The sequence below is a fragment of the Antechinus flavipes genome, chromosome 6 (genome assembly GCF_016432865.1).
Source record: "Antechinus flavipes isolate AdamAnt ecotype Samford, QLD, Australia chromosome 6, AdamAnt_v2, whole genome shotgun sequence".
NCBI lineage: Eukaryota > Metazoa > Chordata > Mammalia > Dasyuromorphia > Dasyuridae > Antechinus > Antechinus flavipes.
The window spans coordinates 211,771,217-211,789,953 of record NC_067403.1 but is presented as its reverse complement, the minus strand read 5'-3'; the positions used below and the strand labels follow the sequence as shown (position 1 = coordinate 211,789,953).

General features: G+C 39.8%; 1 protein-coding gene across 1 annotated transcript in view; it reads left to right on the top strand.

The window, feature by feature from the left end:
• GALNT18 (polypeptide N-acetylgalactosaminyltransferase 18) overlaps positions 1 to 18,737 on the top strand; it is a 449,516-nt gene that overhangs the window by 408,974 nt on the left and 21,805 nt on the right. The window contains exon 10 of the mRNA XM_051966111.1: positions 7,635 to 7,799. Coding sequence (XP_051822071.1) covers positions 7,635 to 7,799 — 165 coding nt within the window. The remainder of the gene's footprint in view (positions 1 to 7,634; positions 7,800 to 18,737) is intronic.

Genomic DNA, 18,737 nt, shown 5'->3' with positions numbered 1-18,737 from the left:
AGGGAGAACATTCCAGGAATACGGGATGTCCTGTATTAAAGTGGGGAGACGGGAAAGCTGGAGCATTTATGTCTCTTTATCCCCAGTATTTACCATAGTACCTGACACATAATGGATAAATATTTGTTATTGTTGTTTCTGTTTTACAACCAAGAAATAAGAAGGAAAACAAAAATGGTGGCTATTTTGGCCCCTGATCTTATTTGACCAGGTGCCCCTGAACACTCAGCTGGGACAAGCAAATGCAGACCCATGGTCTGGCACAGACTCCTGCTGTGGGATGAAAGAGCAGGAAATAGGCAGAAGGGAAAGATGAATTTCACATCAATCTGCTTCAGGGCTCGCCCTGGCAGAACTCTGCTTGCAGAAGGAATGGCTCCAATGGCACTAGATTAAGTGTGAGCCAGGGGTTACCTTGCATGCAACAAAGGCCATTTTTCTCTCAGGAAGCAGGCTGGTACAACTTTAATAGCCTCTCATTAGAGGAAGGCTGTGGAGGAAGAGATGGAAAGAGGGTGGAAGGGAGGGAAAGAGAGAGACAGACAGACAGACAGAGGCAGAGAGAGACAGAGACAGAGAGAGAAAGACAGACAGAGAGGAAGAGACAGAGAGGAAGATGGGGAAATAAGAAACAGAGAGACGGAGACATAGAGATAGATAGACAGAAAGAAACAGAGAGGCACAGACAGAGGTAGAGACAGAGAGACAAAGGAAGGTGGGGGGAAAAGACAGAGAGAGATGGAAACAGAAACAGAGAGAGACAGAAAGAGACAGGGAGACAGACAAAAAAGGAGGAAGGAAGGGAGAGAGGGAAGGGGAAAAAGAAAAAGAAAGAGAGAGAAGGAGAGAGACAGAGAGAAACACAGAGAGAGAGAGAGAGAGAAAGAGAGAGAGAGAGAGAGAGAGAGAGAGAGAGAGAGAGAGAGAGAGAACATACTGGATAGGGCTGGACTGTGTGTACTATTAAGACTTGCCCCCCACAGTTTCTACCCTATCAATTTTCCCAGGGGAGCCATTCTCCTTTTTCAAGAGCCATTTCTTTTTTTAGCTAATAAGGACATTGCTTATCTAATGATGTATCTGCCATTTCTCCTTTTCTATCTCTCTCTCCATCTATCTGCTTCTGGAGGTTCTGTTTCCATGGGAAACAAATTGTCTCGCAACAAGAAAAAGCCCTGGCCAGAAAGCCAAAGTCAGGAGGCTTGTGTCTGAAGCCCGGAGCGGTGGCCCACTTCTCGTGTAACCCAAAGGTGGTCCCTTCACTCTTCCCTACACATTTCCTCCTTTCTAAAGAAGAAGTAGGGGAGCTCTTGTGACAAGAGTTCAAAGGTCTCTGGGCTCACATGCAAAATCACTGGGCAATCATTGCAGTGAATTAGGCCCAGCAGTACCCCAGAGAGAACTCGAGGACTGGACAGAGGCTGAGAAGCTATGTCCCTCTGAGACAAACCCAGCTTGGTCACTGCTCACTCCCTGAATCCGCTCCCTCCTGGACTTCCCTCACTACTAGCAGCCTTCCCTCTCTGGAGCTGCTTCCTTCCCAAGACCCTCTCTCCTGGGTCCTGGCCCAGTCCCAATGGTGGGATGCACCCAAATCATGCTCTCATCACTGGTGACTCCATTCCTCATTCTCAAGATTTCTCCCTTCTGGGCTTCTCTTGATCTATTATTTCTCCCATTAGAAGTAAAAAGTCCCTAAAGATTGGAATCATCTTTTTTCCCTATGATTAGGTCCCCAGTGTTTTACAGAACAGCTTTAAAAATAACACATTGCATTTAGCGTACTTTTAAATACACACACACACACACACACACACATACATAGAGATTCTTAATTTCATGTATGATGTTCTACTTTGTATTTGGAAACATGTACAGTATATATGGGTATGTATGTGACATACATATGCATATATTCATACAATAAATATATATAATATAAAATTTATCATGTTACTTGGAAAGCTTTTTGTTGATTTTGAACTTCCTTCTTTTCTCTTCTGTGCATTTTTAAATGCTTCAATGGCCTTTGTTTTCTTCTTTGGGGGGCAAGCTAATCCATAGCTTCCCTCTTCTCCACCAATTCCAACTCCTCCCTATGGAAAAAAAAATAGTCAAGCAAAACAGATTCACATAGTGGCCATATCCAAATAAATGTCCTCCTCTGCATCTTGGGTCCATTACTTTTCTTTGAGGAGGTGTGGAGACTACATCCTTATTAATCTTCTAGAGTCAGTGGTTCTCAAACTTTTGTTTTCAGTATCTTTATCCTATTAAAAATTATTGAGGATCTCTCCAAAACGTTTTTGTTTATCTGTGTTATCTTTATAGACATTTACCATAGTGGAAATAAAAACTATTTTTGAATTTGTAGACCCTCTAAAAGGGTTTCAGAGATCCCCAGGATTCTCTAGACCATACTTTAAGAACTACCACTAGACTTATGATTAATCATTGCATTGTTTAGAATTTTTAAGTCTTTTTTAATATAAGAAGAATCAGCTGGTACAAAAACATGATAATTTTCCTTTGAAATACAAAGTTTCATCCTACTCTAATTTTTTTGCTTATGGATTCTAAAAACACATCAATCAATGCAGCTTGGTCTTCTGAGGTATTCCTAAATTTCTGGTCCTTCTACTGTTAAGTTGGTTTCCCTTATAATGTTTTTATTCCCATATCTTTTAAAGTATTAAATTTCCTATTTAACTAGAGAGAATACTGGATGAAAACTCATTGATAGCTACAGTAAAATATTTTAAAGCATCATAAGGTAGACAGGACAGAAGGATACTTTCTGATTGAGAGATTGTATGATTTGATGGGGAATTTTTTTCCAATGGAATAGAGTCCTAGAATTTCAGTTGATGGAAACCTCAGAAACTAGTAGTTCATTTTTGATAATCTATACTTGATACAGCTAATCTTAATAATATAACTGACACTTGGTCCTTTGCCTTTGGTTAAAGACCTCAATTAAGAAGAACCTTCCTACCTGCCAATGAGCGGTCCATTCTACGTTAGGAGACTTCTGATTCTTAGATTGTGTCCTTACAGGAAGCCTAAGCTGCCACTTCTGTTGTCTGCAGACAAGGAAGGCCAGTCTTGTTGCTCTTCTACATCTTCCCACTTAAATGCATTCTTTTGGACTTCAATGTCACCACCATCCTGTCCCCTGTCCCCCCCCAAATATACACATACCCACACACCTGGATTCTTTCTCCTTCCCCTTTACAACTTGCTCTTGGGTACACTTAACCCTTCCACATTGTGACATTCCTGTTATATTTTCAATATATCGTGGATTGACATAAGAAATTAAATGGGAATTTTGGGGGAGTTTTGTAAAAGCCATAGACAACATGCAAAAACCAATAGATGACACAGAAAAAGTTTAAAAACTCAGAAATATATCAACATCATTTATCTTTTAATATCATAATTACTTAAACCTCTTCTCTGGCACTTTGGGAGGGCCAAAATTTTTTATGCAGATTTTCAGGATCCCCTAACCTGGGCACTATGGAAGGGATAATTACGTCTTCCCCTTTTAGACAATAACCATCTTAAAGGCAGTTGCATTGTTGTTATTGATGTTGTACCAACTTGGAGGATGACTATAACTTGACCTGTTTTTATCTTTCCCAGTCTTTTTACTCTTGACTCATCCTCTGAGTTGTAGCTCTAGCAGCCTACTTACTATTCCTCCACATGAATATATGTATATATATAATATATGTATATAAATATGGTAATATATTAGCCAAATATATATTATATTACTGGAGTCATAGAGGGGTAATATAACATTTAAACATATAAATAACAATAATATTAATTAAGTCAGACAAGATACCAATAACCAAAGAATTCAAGAAAATATATATATATAAGGTAGAGAAGGAATTGAGCCCTGAAGTAATCTAGGGCTTGTAAGAGATGGAGGGGACTAAGGATACATTTCATGCATGAGGGATGGCCAGTGCAAAGGCACAGAGGTGGGAAATAGAACATCATTTGTAAGAAATAGCAAATACACCTTTTTGATCAGAATGTAAAGAGTAGTGTGCCTGAGCTGCTTCTTGGGTGCTAGACAGAAGCCTCCGGGAAGGGAAAACTGAGCATCTGGGACAACATCTACTTTCCATATCCACCTCATTTACTGAGGTCTCGCACTGCCAGTGCTGCTTCTGAGATGTGAGTGATCACTTCGGGGAGTCTCCGTGGCTCCATTTCTTTCTGTATCACCACAATTCATAGTTACACTTGATTACGTACAAGATGTGCCGGGTGGTTGTTATTTAAATAAAAAACCACTGCCTGTCTTTATTATGATTTTCTACCTCTCTAAAGCAATGGGCTGCTCTGGTAACAAGTGTACCATGTAGGAAATCCCCAGGCCATCTCTCCAAGCCCTCTCCATCAAATGCTTCAGGGTAGATAAATCAGATTTCAAGTCTTTGCTGTTCTTTCTATGGCATTTGGGGAGGGTGTCCAAGAAAGGCTTCTTTGAGGTGGGCCATTTAAGCCTATTTCTAAATGGACTGGCATTCATTAACATCTCATTCTTGACCACAATATACTTCCTTTAACTCAAGAGGATCTCAGTTTGAATCCTACTCTCTCATTTCCTACCTTGGAGAAGTCCTTAACCTCCCTGGGTATAGTTTTCTATATTTTTAATTTAAGGTTCTTATATTAGATGACTTTTAAAATCTGTCCCAGCTCTAAATCTGTGACTCTCTTTTTTGGATCTGTTGCTTCCTACTTTGGGCTAGTTTTGGATTACTTACAACCTTTATCTCCTCATATCTGAATTATACATAGTATTTATTATTATTATAACCTCCCCTCATTAGACTGAGTTTCTTGAGAGAAGGGATTGTCCATTCTCTTTCTTTGAATCCCTAGAATTTATAACAGTGCCTGGCACATAATAGGAACTTAATAAATGCTTACTGACCAGAAGATGACAGGATAGGCTAATTAACTTTAATATCTCTTCCAGTACTAAATCTATGGTCCTACTTACAGATGATTAAATAGGCTTTGCCATCATCACCTAGATAGTAGGTATGAGAGGTGAGTTTCCAAGCCAGGTCTTTCCTCCTGGTTCCCAGCCAGACACTCTGACTGTAACCTTATTCTTCTCTAATGTAGAAGAAAAAGTTGGTAAACCTTAAAGTATCATAGAAATGTCAGTTGTTGTTATATTACATCCCTATAGCACTTTATGGTCACAAAGCACTTTCCTCTACATTACTTATTTAAGACTCACAACAGTCTTATGAGGGATGTTGGGTAGGGATTATTTGTCCCTATTTTATAAAAAAGATTAATGCTCCTCTGTTTAGTCAACAAAGGTTTTCTGGAGGTGGTAGGATTCAGGGTAGGAAGGTTGAGGATGAAGAAGGAGGGAGGGTAGGGCTTGCATCAATTACCAACAATGGGATGAGTTCCAAGCCTCTGCTTGTCAAGGCTGCTCTTCAAATTCCTGAATACAATCAATCTCTCTTCATCAGCGCTTATGTCCTAAAAATAACAATAGTTATCCTCCTTCCCCCAGCAGAGGAGCTAGAAAACTTAAGTGCCTGTGGATGATCTCAGGCATTTAAATAGACTGGTTGATGAAGAATAGCCCTACTCTCTGATGCTTCCATTACCTTGGCCAACAAGAGAAGGGAACATGGTAAGAGTGTTGAATTTGGAATTATGGAAATTGAGTTTAAATTCTAACTCTTCCATTTGTTATCTTTTCAATGTTGGTAAGTTACCTATTTTCTCTGGGCCTTGGTTTTGACTTAGAAGGCATCCAACATCCCTTTTGATTTTCAAGCTGAGATCTTATCACTCGAAGTCCCTTCCTCATTCTGGGAGTCAAGTTCTTCAACTATCAGATTAGGAGGTTGGCTGGGTAATCTCTATGGCCCCTCCCAAACCCACAATTCTGCCTTTTCTGACATATTTTGACTGTTTCTACCTCTGATAGAAAAGTAAATTATAGCTCTAAGCAGAAAGCATTTTCCATCTGAGTTTGCTAGGAATGAAAAAACTAGCAGGGCTTGTCAGCTGGCTTTAAGAGCCATAAAGATTGCCCAGGGCTGTGTTCTCTTTGTGGTGAATTGTCCCAGCCATTCATAGTGGTTTTTCAGGAAGTGCTGAAAGCAAGAATTCACTTTGTACATTCTATTTCCCCACAGAAGGTAAGCTCCTTGAGGGCAGGAGATATATTATGTTTGTATCCCTAGTGCTTAACACTGGCATATGCCCAGTAAGTCAAATAATCACAACTATCTGAACCACAATCCCCACTCAGACCCTGATAAAGAAAGCTTAGGATCTTAATTCCCCAATGCCTCCAGATCATTTCCCCTGCCTTCAGCTTGGTCCCCACAATATCTGCTATCAATATTTGCTCCTCATACCTGGATGGAGATAGTCTATCTCCTTCCGTCCATGAGTCTTGGTGAATATTGATGCACCCCAGATTACTGGCCCTGCTTCCATCTCAACCTCCATAACCAGGAAAAAGGGGAGCAACTCCTGTGGCAAATGAACCTCCATCCTTACCACCACCAACAACTTCTGACTAAAGATGGATGGATAGCTTCAAGAGCCCCAAGAATAGTATCACCTCCTGGAACACTGGCCCTACTTCCAGTCCACCCCCATGATCATCATCTAAGGAAGCATCCATTGAGTTGCTTTAACTCTGTAACTGATGAGTCACTTCTACTAAAAACATGGAAAAGACAATTTCCACCATTTAAGTCCTTGATGATGTCAAATGATTCAGAAACAGAAGAAAATGCTCTTTTAAAGCCATTCTGCTTTGCTTCTGTACCCTAAGAGGCTTTTTCCATATGGCTTTCAACTGAAATGTCCTATATATGTCCAATTAGAAATAAGCTACTTGAAGGCAAGGACTATCTTTCTTTTGCATTTGTAATCCTATGCTTTGGGCACGGAAACTACTAAATAAATGCTATTTTCATTCATTCAAGAATCTTTGCTTACTTGTATACTCGATTAATTAGTTGAGGGGAACATGTCCTTGAGACAAAGTGTGATGGAAAGATCCCTGGCCTGGAAATCAGGAGATCTGCTACTAACTCACCTTAAGATCTGAAATAACATTTTAATGACCTAGAAAAAATAACAACAAAGTTCATATAGAAAAACAAAAGGTCAAGAATTTCAAGGGAATTAATTTTAAAAAAATCAAATTAAGATGGCCTAGCTGTACCAGATCTAAAATTATATTATAAGATCTGAAATAAGTCCCTTTCCCCTTGTGAACCTTAATTTCCTCTTTTATCTCTTAAGTTGCTTCCTGATCATCTCCAGTGTCTTAGTTCTTGCCAATTTTGAATTTGGATTTGAAGGGGAAGATTCTCTGTCCCACAGAATTCAAGTCTTTGCCATTCATTCTTTTATATTGTGGCAGTCTGTTCCTAGGATTTGGGACTTCTAAGGACCTTGGAGAGAGATTATTGCAACCTAACCTTTCATTTTTCACAGGAAGAAGCTGAAGCACAGGGAAAGAAAGTGTTTTCTTTCATTGTTCCTTTGGCTCCAGCGGAGAATGGACTCCATCAAACTCATTTTTCACTTTCTGTGTCCCTGCCTTCCAGAATGTGTATTACACGAGCAGTCAGCAGCTCCAGCTAGGCGTCCTGAGTCCTACTGTTGATGATGACGACAACAGGTGTCTGGTGGATGTGAACAGTCGGCCCCGGCTCATTGAATGCAGTTACGCCAAAGCCAAGAGAATGAAACTTCACTGGCACTTTTCTCAGGTAATGGCACTTCCCAAGTGCTGACATACCTCAGGTCCCAGGGCCAATGAATGCCATTTCTATAACTATCAGGACATTTGAGTACCTCCAAGTCATTACTCTTAGAGGTTTCTCAGTGCCCCAGAGGATGAAGGGACTTCCAAAGAAGACCATAAAAAATAGGTGGGGAGAATACACATGGGAAGTTATAGAATAAGGTTTAATGGACTCCCCAAATTAGTGATTATATAGCAATACAGCATCTCCATTAGAAAGATAAAAAAGAAAAAACTCATGAATAAGATTTATGTATTAAAAATAACTTTTAGTGGATGTTTTTATTGCTGGTCAGAGACAGGAAGGGGGTGCTGTGGTCCCTCAGTTTGCCTCCAGACTGGTATGATGAGATGACATCTCCCCCTCTTTTCTCCTTCATCCAAGATAAATCCCATCTTATGTTCCAATACAATGTTAAGGTTGCTCCTTTTTTTTCAGTATTTCCAAGATAATAATTGGTAGGAAATGAAGTATCTATTACCTTCAGTTCCAAGCCTATACTTTGGGATCTTTAAGCAAGTGATTTGTTGAGTAGTATGAGATTGTCAAACTCAAACAGGCCCCATTACTCAAGATTTTCTAACAAAGGAATTTTGGATAGTCTCAGCTATGAGCCCTTTTGGTGCCATTCTCATGAAGTTCTCATCAGAGACCCAGGGGAAGACCTTCTCAGCTGGTTTTGGGAGTGAAGGAGAAAATAAGAAATGATAATGGGTATCATTTAAACAACGGTTTATGTTTTACAAAGTACTTTTCATGTTATCTCACTTGATTCCCCCAAACAGCTCAGTGACATAGATGCTATTATTATTTCCTTTTTACAGATGGGGAAATAGAGGCAGAGAGAGGTGAAATGTTTTACCCAAGAGTACATTACTAAGTGTCTGAGGTAGGATTTAAATGCAAGCTTCCTGACTCTATGCCATTGAGCTGCTTCAATAAACAAATAGAATAATATATTATGTAGGAGAATAGCCAATTCTAAATTTCCTGGTTAGTGCTAGGAGGATTGTCTTGGGTTGGTCCCTCAAGAGAGGATCAAAAGCCTTAGAGAGATGCTGATGATTTTTTCCTTCCTTGGGACTATATAAATGAATGCTAACTCAGAGTCTATAAGGGACAGGGAATAAACCACTACTCACAAAGATCCTAATAAGAGTAGAAAGGCTTTCATTATTAATATAGCTATATATAAATGGGTGTAGGCATGTATATATTTTCTAGCAAGCAAGATCAATTCATTTACATTCTAGAGAGCGAGGAAGGAAAGCACTAGCAGTTTCAAATTCTAAAAAGCAAACCCATATCTTTATACACATAATGAAAAGGGTCAAAGAAACTGCAACCCAGACATTATGGTTTAAGGGGCCCCACAGCAATGTTCTGTATTTACTTTTTCTTCACCAAAATACTAGATAAAGGGTTCTTAACCCTATTTGGTTTTTGTATCCCTTTGACACCCCATCTCAGAATAAAAATTATAAATGTAAAAATAGCATAAAATATACAGGATTGGAAAGGAAACAAAAATTTAGTGAAAATAAAAATGTAGTTTTCCCTAAATTTGTGGACCTCCTGAAACTTATCTACAGATCCCCTTGGGAGCCTGTGACCCCAGGTTAAAAACCCTGCATTGGATTATCCTGGAGCTTGTGTTTCATGGTACACATGTCTAAGGCTAGATGAGAGTGGCTGGATCAGGAAGCATGGCAAACCTTGATCTTGGTTATTTAGAAACATCATCACCAAGAAGAGGCAGGGAACACTTGCTCCCAACCTTCCTACTCTTACCCCCCTCCAAAAAATGAACAAAAACAAACAAGCACTGACTGATCAATTAGTATCAGTCAAGAATTGAAGAATCAAGTTGAATAAGATAAACAACCAATTCCCTGACTTCCTAATTCCCTTTGGATTCCCCTGAGCTACTATCATCAGCACCCCTTGCACCTATTCTCCCCATCTTAGCCCAAAGACCTTGGTACTTGGCAGATGACCAGGTACAAATCTTGCCTGAATTTTCAGCTCACGCTTACTATCCTAAAACTGTCTCCTCTGTTCTTCCCTTTACCCAAGGGACTACCTTACCATCAACCTCTGTCCATGGTCCAAACTCCAATGGTTCTGTGGGCCCAAGTTGTACCAGCTTAAACAGCTTGTGTCTCCCCACTGCTGGGTCAAAGATGTATAACTAGGCAATTCCTGATTTTCTAGGTGAAAACTGATAAAGCAAGTTCTTGTTCTATGACTCTGAGGCAGGGCTTTCCCTCTATACATGAGCCTGTTCATCCAGACTAACCAAAGTGCCATCAGATTGGACAGGTGAGATTCCAAATGAACAATCCATTGACTGGAATGTCTCATACCAGGGAATCTATTGCTCTCTTGTTTTCTCCTAGAACCCAGGGGGACCTAGGATGAACAAAGTAGAATTTAGGGTGAGAAAACCTAAGTTTAAATCCCAGGTATGATATTTATTGTTTGCTTTGCCCAAGCAAGTTCCTCTCCCCTCAATGAATATCATTTTCTTCATCTGGGGATAACAAAATGCTTTGCAACCTTATTATAAGAAAACAGGGGCTACATCTTTGTTCTTCTGAGCCCAATGAAAGAGGTAGTAGAGAGTCCCCTGGGCCCTTCTTCTTTCCTGAGCTCCTCAGTTCAGTCTATTTGTGTCTTTAACTGTACTTAATGGAGCTAATTAGGATGGGCTCACTCGCCAAAGCCCGGGGGCCAAGAGCACCGGTCACATTTCCTTCTGAAGATGCTTAAATGATAGAGTCTCAAATGGCGCCTGATTCCCCTGGCATCCCTCTAGAGGGCAAGTAGACAGTTAAAGGGTACTGTGCCCTCCAGGTATCTCCGGCCTCCCTGCTCTGGGCAGTTTCGCTGGAGAGGAACGGCATTCTTTCTAGTTAAGAAAAGCAGACATTTTTACTTCCTGGCTGTTGCTAAGGGCAGCAAACTTGCTGCTGTGGGAGGGGGGTTTTAGTGGCTGAGCTGACTCCTGCTGTGCTGACTTCATGTACCAAATCTTATGAATCCGGGGATGCTGTGGAGAGAGAAACATCAGATTTTCTCTGTGAAAGCCTGTCAGAAATGCCTACTGATGTCTCCTGGTCATAAGCCCACTGGTGGTAGTGTCACAGCCTTCTGCAAATTTTCCAGGGATTTCCCCAGCCTTTCCAAAATGTTATTCCTGTCTATTCCCTAACACAAGAAAGTAAGCAGGAGCCCCAAGTGGGAAGGGACAGGACAGACTGTGCTGATGCAAACATAGCCTTGAGCCCTGGTCATGTTAGACCATTGTAATCAATTAACAGGCATTGATTAAGCACCTGTTATATGCCAGGCATTGTGCTCTGTCCTGAAATACATACAAAGACATACAAAGATAAGAATAAAATAATTCTGGTCCCCAAGGAACTGGCTCCTAAGTGACCTCCTTTCCCCCTGAGTGATGTAACTAATCCCATCATTCCTTTTCCTCTAAAGTGGGGGATGGCCAGGTTGCCCAGTGGATAGAGACCATCAAGAGGACATGAGTTCAAATCCAGGTTCAGATACGTATTATCTGTATGACTGGGAAAGTCATTGAACCCTAATTGACTTGCAAAAAAATTAAAATAAAACCTTCAGTGTCTCCTTGTTGTCTATGTCACTGCTCAAGGAAATCCTTCCTTAGGAATTGAGCTAAAAAGGAAGCAATCTCAGGATTCTGAGACCAAAATCAAGATGCAATGTAAAGTTAGATAAATAGTACATTGGATTTGTGAGATTTGGAGTCAGGAAGATTGGAGTTCAGATCTAGCCTTTGACATTTTTAGGTGAATGCATGAGTCACTAACCTCCCTTTGTCTGTAAATTAAGTATTTTAGAATCTCAGTGAATAAAGGGCTAGTCAGAAAACCATATCTTCCTGAGTTCATATCCAGTCTCAGATACTTACTAGCTATGTGATTCTGGGCAAGTCATCTGATCCTGTTTTTCCTCAGTTTACTCATTTGTAAAAAATAAACTAGAAAAAGAAGTAGCAAACTATTTCAGTATTTTTGCCAAGAAAATTGCATAGGGAGTCAGAAAAAGTTGGACACAACTAGAAAAGGACTGAACAATAACAAATGAGTACATACTTCAAAAGGCTATTGTGAGAATCAATGATATATGTACATTATATAAACCTTAAAGTGCTATAAATACTATCATTCCAGGCAAGGAGATAGTCTGGCCAAAGACAGGATAACAGAAATAGAATTGAAGAAAAGCTCATAGCCCAGTTTGACTGGAACAGAGATTGCAAGAGGATGTTTTATGTGAAATAAATCTGGAAAAAATAGGCAAAAGTCTAATTGTAGTGTTTCAAATGCTAAGCTAAGGTTGTTCGTGATCCTAGAAGCAATAGGGAAACACTAAGCTTCTTGAGTAGGGGAGGCAATGTTTCCATATCTTTAGTTTACCTTGAGGAAATTAGAGAGAACTCTCTCTCTCTCTCTCTCTCTCTCTCTCTCTTTTTCTCTCTCTCTCCTCTCTCTCTCTCTCTCTCTCTCTCTCTCTCTTCTCTATTTCTCTCTCTCTTCTCTCTCTCTCTATTTCTCTTTCCTCTCTCTCTTTCCTTTCTCTCTCTTCTTTCTCTCTCTCTTCTCTCTTCTTTCTCTCCTCTGTCTCTTTCTTCTCTCTCTCTTCTCTCTCCTCTCTCTTTGTCTCTCTCTCTATATATATGTGTATGTAAATGTACATATATAAACATATATGTATATGAAACAATATGCTATATGATAGATAGGAGAAATGCAAAGGAGATAGCAGAAGTACTAGGACAAATGTGAGAAGAGATCACTTTCAGCCTTTATGGAGTCAGAGACATATGAACGAGATCTTGAATAAAGGGTAGAGGGCTTGCTATACAAAAATAGTGTAAACAAAGTCAAGAAGACAGGAAAGGGTAAGATTACAGCCAGGGAAGATTAATAGTCCAGTTGAGAATGAATAGTGCTCAAAGGGAATCATGTGAGAGAAAGTGGAAAGAGAGGTCAAAGTCAGATTTGAGAGGGCCTCTCATGCCAGGATCAGGTGGTAAAAGGAAGCCCTTAAAGGTTCTTGGGTAGAAGGGTGATGTGATCAGAGCCATCTATTAGAAAGATTGCCCAAGGAGTTGTGTGAAGGATCATCCTAGCCCTCTAACTTTGCCCAGGTATGACTTTAGGTATCTCTAGATTTGTAAAAATATGAGTTTCTTAGATTCCAATCATCAAGACCCATAAGGAAGCTGTCCCATTGTTCCAAGTAGGAGGGGTGAAGGATTGAACTGAATTTATGGTCACTGGAATAGAGAGAAGGGAAGCATTACAATAATCCAAGACAATTCCACTAGGATTGGGATGGAAAATGTCATCTGCATCCATAGAAAGAACTGTGGAAACTGAATGTGGATTGAAGCACACTATTTCTACCTTTTTGTTTGTTCTTTTCTTTCTTGTGTTTTTCCCTTTTGTTTTGATTTTTCTTTCACAACATGATTAATATAGAAATGTGTTTTAAATGATTGTACACATATAACCTATATCAAATTTCTTGCTGTCTTGGGAAGGGAGGAAGGAAGGGAGGAAAGGAGAAAAAAATTCAAAACTCCAAATCTTAGAAAAATAAATATTGAAAACTTTGTTTTTAAATAGAGAGAAGGGAATATATATAGAAGAGATTATGGAGAAACACTCAACAAGGCAACCTCGCAATTGTTTGGGTATAAGCCCGGACTCCAGGTCTTGAGGGGGTGGCCACCATTTCTATTTCTTTCTCCTGAGTGATGGGCAAGATAGTGATGACACCAGTAGTTAGATTTGGAAGCATCCCCATTAAATGTGTGGGGAGGATGATGAATTCAGTCTGGGATACATCCAGTTCAAGATCCTGGTAGTAATTTAGCAAGAAACTGGGTATGTGGAATGGTGTTCAGGGATAGGCTATTAATGGAGGTATAGATTCCAGCCTCAACTAAAGGTTGATCAAGGTGATCAAGGGAATTGGGGGAACAGGTGAGATGGACAAGGAAAATAAAAAAGATAGAAGAATGGAAAACCTTGCTTCTCACATTTTTTATCTCCCCTAGTCCAAGGGCAGTACCTTACACTTGGTAATACGCTTCACAATAAATATCATAGAATTTCTGGATCATACATTTAAAGCCAGAAGAAACTTAGGAAGCTTTAAGTTGGATCTTGTTTCTCCCATCTTTCAACTAGCAAATGAAGAAACTGAGACACAGAAATTAAGTGAATTGCCTATGCAGAATCACACACACACACACACACACACACACACACACACACACACACACACACACCAGGATTTGAGCTCAGATCTTCCTAATTTTAAATCCAAAACTTTATCCACCATACTATCTGAATGTGAATTGAATTGAATTAAATTCAGTAGGTAGAGCTAAAGCAAGGCTTGGGAATTAACTATAGTTTTTATTCATCTCTGTTTTTTCGGTTCATCTAGTAATTCAGAAATTTAGTATCTTTGTTCCTATGGGTATATGATTGTCCACAGGTACAGGGGTGGCTATGATGCTCAATGCTGTTTGGAATTCTGTGCTATAACTATATGCAAGAAACTCAAATCATGAAGAGCTTTGGGTAAGCATTCCCCAAAGGGGGAAGATATAGATGGATTAGATAGAGAAATGATAGATTAATAGGTACGAAGGTAGACAGATGGATAGACAGGCAGGCAGATAGATAGATGGATAGACAGACAAATGATCTAGATGGATATGATCTAGATACATTGACAAATGGATAGAGGGACAGATGGATGGATAGATAGATGCATAGATGGATGGATGGAGAGATGGAGAGAGAGAGAGAGAAAAAGAGAGAGAGAGAGAGAGAGATGAATGGCTAGATTGATTAATTGATAGATTGATAGACATAGATGAGATAGATGGATGGATACATAGATGGATAGATGGATGGATGGATAGATAGATAGATAGCTAGATAACAGAAGATAATCTCCATTTTATAAGTGAGGAAATTAAGCCTGATAGAGAAGTGATTTGCCCTTATCTATGGCAAGATTTAAACTAAAGATGAACCTGGCTTCTAAACCTGAGCCCACCTTGTAAAGAGAGGCAGAAAATGTGCTGGAATATGTGTAGCACACTTCACTAGTCTGGGCTGGGATATATGTAACATATCTCACTTACCTTGCAAATGTGGAGGAGTCATGCTACCAGGAAAACCTGGCATTGATGCCAGCTTGGGAGTGTGCCCTCTCACCCCGTAGGATGCTCATCACTGGCCCACACTCCAGGTCTTGAGGGGGTGGCCGCCATTTCTATTTCTTTCTCCTGCTGCCATTCCCTGATTTGTCTCTGGGGACTCTCTTGCAGTTCTCAGACTTTCTGGGCCAAGGTTTGGACATGCTGTCCTGCCGTTTGTTCACAGGTGACTTGACTTAAGGAAAATGTTGCATGGATCTCCAGAACTCTTGATGAGTTTTACACTCTTGAGTGAATTCCAGTTTCTCCATGCTGGCCAGCTCTTCCAGTTTCCATGAGGACATAGGGAATCTTTGTCTTCCTCGACACTTTTTTGGTATCTCCTGCTTCGTGGTCCCTACCCCAATTAACAAAAATCAACAATAACCCAGAGCCAAGCGTGATCTCTGGGTACAAACACACATGAGCATCTACAAACATGAATAGGCTAATGTACAAGAAGGCTTAGCCCACTTCACCCAGGGCATTCATCAGCAAATGCTAAGGGCTATGCTCATAGAAGGGGAATGAGATTTGTTTGGGGTTTTTTTTTGGAGGACAGACTTAGAAGAATGGGGGAAACTACAGGGAATGATATAGCCTTGATAGGAGAGAAAATGGAACTCACCAGTCAAGCTGTCCAAAAGTGGAATGGGTTGCCCCAGGCTCCCTTTTGTGGAAGGCTTTAAAGTGGAGCATGAATGATGATGAATGTTAAAGAAAAGATTCTTGTTCAAAAGCGGGAAGGAATACATCACCTCTGAAGGTCCTCCCACAGCTGAGAGATTTTCACAATACATTCTTGAGAGTAAATACGCCGACTGGCACACATGTGGAGAAAATAATAATAGTTACTGTTTATATAGTGGTGTAAAGTTTGTAAAGAACTTTATATTTGTGAGCTTGCTTGATTAGTGTATTTGAGATGTACATATGCACACGGACTTTTGTATGCATGAATAAGCAGATACAGAGAGGGATCGGAATACTGGTGTCCCAAAAGTCTCAGGACAATTTTAAGCTTTGAGAACACAAAGTTGCATTAAGACTTTTGGGACATTCTGTTTATATAAACATACACATAAAGTGGTTGTATATAATGGATAAAGTGCCAGTCTTGAAGTAAGAAGGACTGGGGTTCAAATCCTGTTACATACTTAGTAGTTGTAAGATCCTAGGCAAGTAACTTCACCTCTCAGCCTCGGTTTTCTCATCTATCAAATAAGAGTAATAACTACTTAACACACAGGATTCTTGTGAGACATCAATAGGATAATGTGGGCAAAGCCCCTTTTAAACGTCAAACCCCTATGTAAGTTCTGACTGTATACACACAGACACAAGCTTTTCAACTATCTTGGAAATAGCCCTCTGCCGGTCTCTTTCTGTCCTTTCCCTTTCCTAGTCAGATCCCCAGAATCATTAATGAGGGCAAATATCTTCATTATATCCTTCGTTGACAGGAGTGATTGTGTGTACTTTTGTGCATCTCCATCCATGGGTATCCTTGTGTAGGGAACAAGCTGTGTACCTGAGTTCCCGAGTGATGGAATCCCCAGGATGTGATGCAAACAGTCGTGAGTTCTATAAGAAATGATGAACAGTGCATTTTGTTTTCTTTCTCATTTTTTTTCCTTTTGGATTTCATTTTTCTTGTGCAGCATATTTGTGGAAAAACATATAGAGGAATTGCACATATTTAACCTATTGGATCACTTGCTGACTGGGGGAGAGGGGAAGGGAGGGAAAAATTAGAACACAAGGTTCTGTAGGAGTGAATGTCAAAAATTATCTATGTATATATTTTGAAAATAAAAAGCTATAAGTAAAAAAAAAGAAATGATGAACAGGCTGATTTCAGAAAAGCCTGGAAAGATTTACATGAACTGATGCTGAGTGAAGTGATGAGCAGAACCAGGAAATCATTGTACATTGTAACAACAAGATTATATGATGATCAAACGTGATGGAGTTGGGTCTTCTCAACAACACAATGGTTCAAGGCAATTCCAATAGACTTGTGATCAAAAGTATCACCTGCATCCAGAGAAAGTCTGAATGTGGATCAAAGTATAATATTTTTTATTTTTTTTCTTTTCTCATGTTTTTTCACTTTCTGAACTAATTTTTTCTTGTTCAATATGACAAATATGGAAATATCTTTAGAAAATTTTAGAAAAACTAATGGATATTGGATTGCTTGCTTTCATGGAGAGGGAAGAAGGATGAGGAGAGGGAGAAAAGAAGATTTTGCAAAGGTGAATGCTGAAAATTATTTTGGCATGTGTATGGAAAAATAAAATACCATTAAAATTTAGTTAACTTAAAAAAATAAAGATGACATACTTCTACCATAAAAAATATAAGATCACCTATTGGAATCCAAGGTAATTCTAGAGAAGGAATCTCTCTAGAGATTCCTAGAGAATCTAGGAATTCCTCCTTTTTTAAGAGGAAGAGAAGGTAGGAATGATGGTTAGAAAGTAGAGATGACAGGAAGCTATATAGTTGGAAAGGATCTTGGAAGTCGTCAAGTCTAATCCTGATTTTACAAGTGAAGAAAATGAGGTTTAGAAAGATTACATGACTTGTCCATGGCAATAAGATACCTAGTAAGTATCTAAGGGATAGAGATTCACACACACATGCGAGTACACGTCTATGAGTAGTTATATGTACAAGAAAGCGTAGTCCACACTCATGGCATTCATCAGCAAACACTAAAGGTTGTCCTTGTAGAAGGGAAATGAGATTTGTTCTTTTTGGAAGGCAGATTTAGAGGAATGGGGGAAAGTACAGGAGAAAAAATAGCCTTGAGATGAAGGAAAATCGAGCTCACCAGTCATGATTTCAAGTACCCAGTGCTTTATCTACTACACCATGCTGTTAAGGGTAGGGTCTGAACCAGAATAATTTTCTGAGCCCCCCTAAGCCTTCACTCACCCTGCCTTTTGTGAAAAGAATGGCAGTCCCACCTAATAAAATAGTTTTCTCCTGATTCCTAAAGGACTTTAATTTATGTTACTTAATTTCATGTCAGAGACAATTCTGATGGTGTTCACCAATCTGGCTTCCCCAGATTGCCAAAAACGCGGCTTCCCCAGCTTACTAAAGGGGTCCATGGACTTCACCAGACCCCCAAAGATCTATGACACACAAAAAGGCTAAAAACCCCTGCTCTGGAGTGAGTGCCCAGGTGAGATCAGTTCAAGGGATTCTGGAAAGAGACTTCCAAACAGCATGGTTCGTTCGCTATTTGGGGTTTAATCATTCTGATCTAAGCACAGGAGGTGAGTTTTATACCCACTGGAAAGCACCCCCTTTTATAAAGGTTCGGAAATGGAGAGATATAAAGTCTGGTTTGGAGATTAAAACAGGTTAGGGCTGCGAATGTAACTTAGATTTAGGAGCCAAGCAGGAACTTGTAACTAAGCTGTGTACCTGTAATTGGGCACTCAGTACAGTTTCTCTCCGGCCATAACTCAGACTTGTTGTGAGCTGAATCTTGCCTTTTGCCCCAAGTATAACGATTTGGGGTGTGAGCCAAGGATGTGTGTGAGTCTATACATGGCAACCATCCCGGGAAGGAAGCTCCCAACATGAAGGAAGGGGCCATCTTGGGAACTACTCTCTTCCAC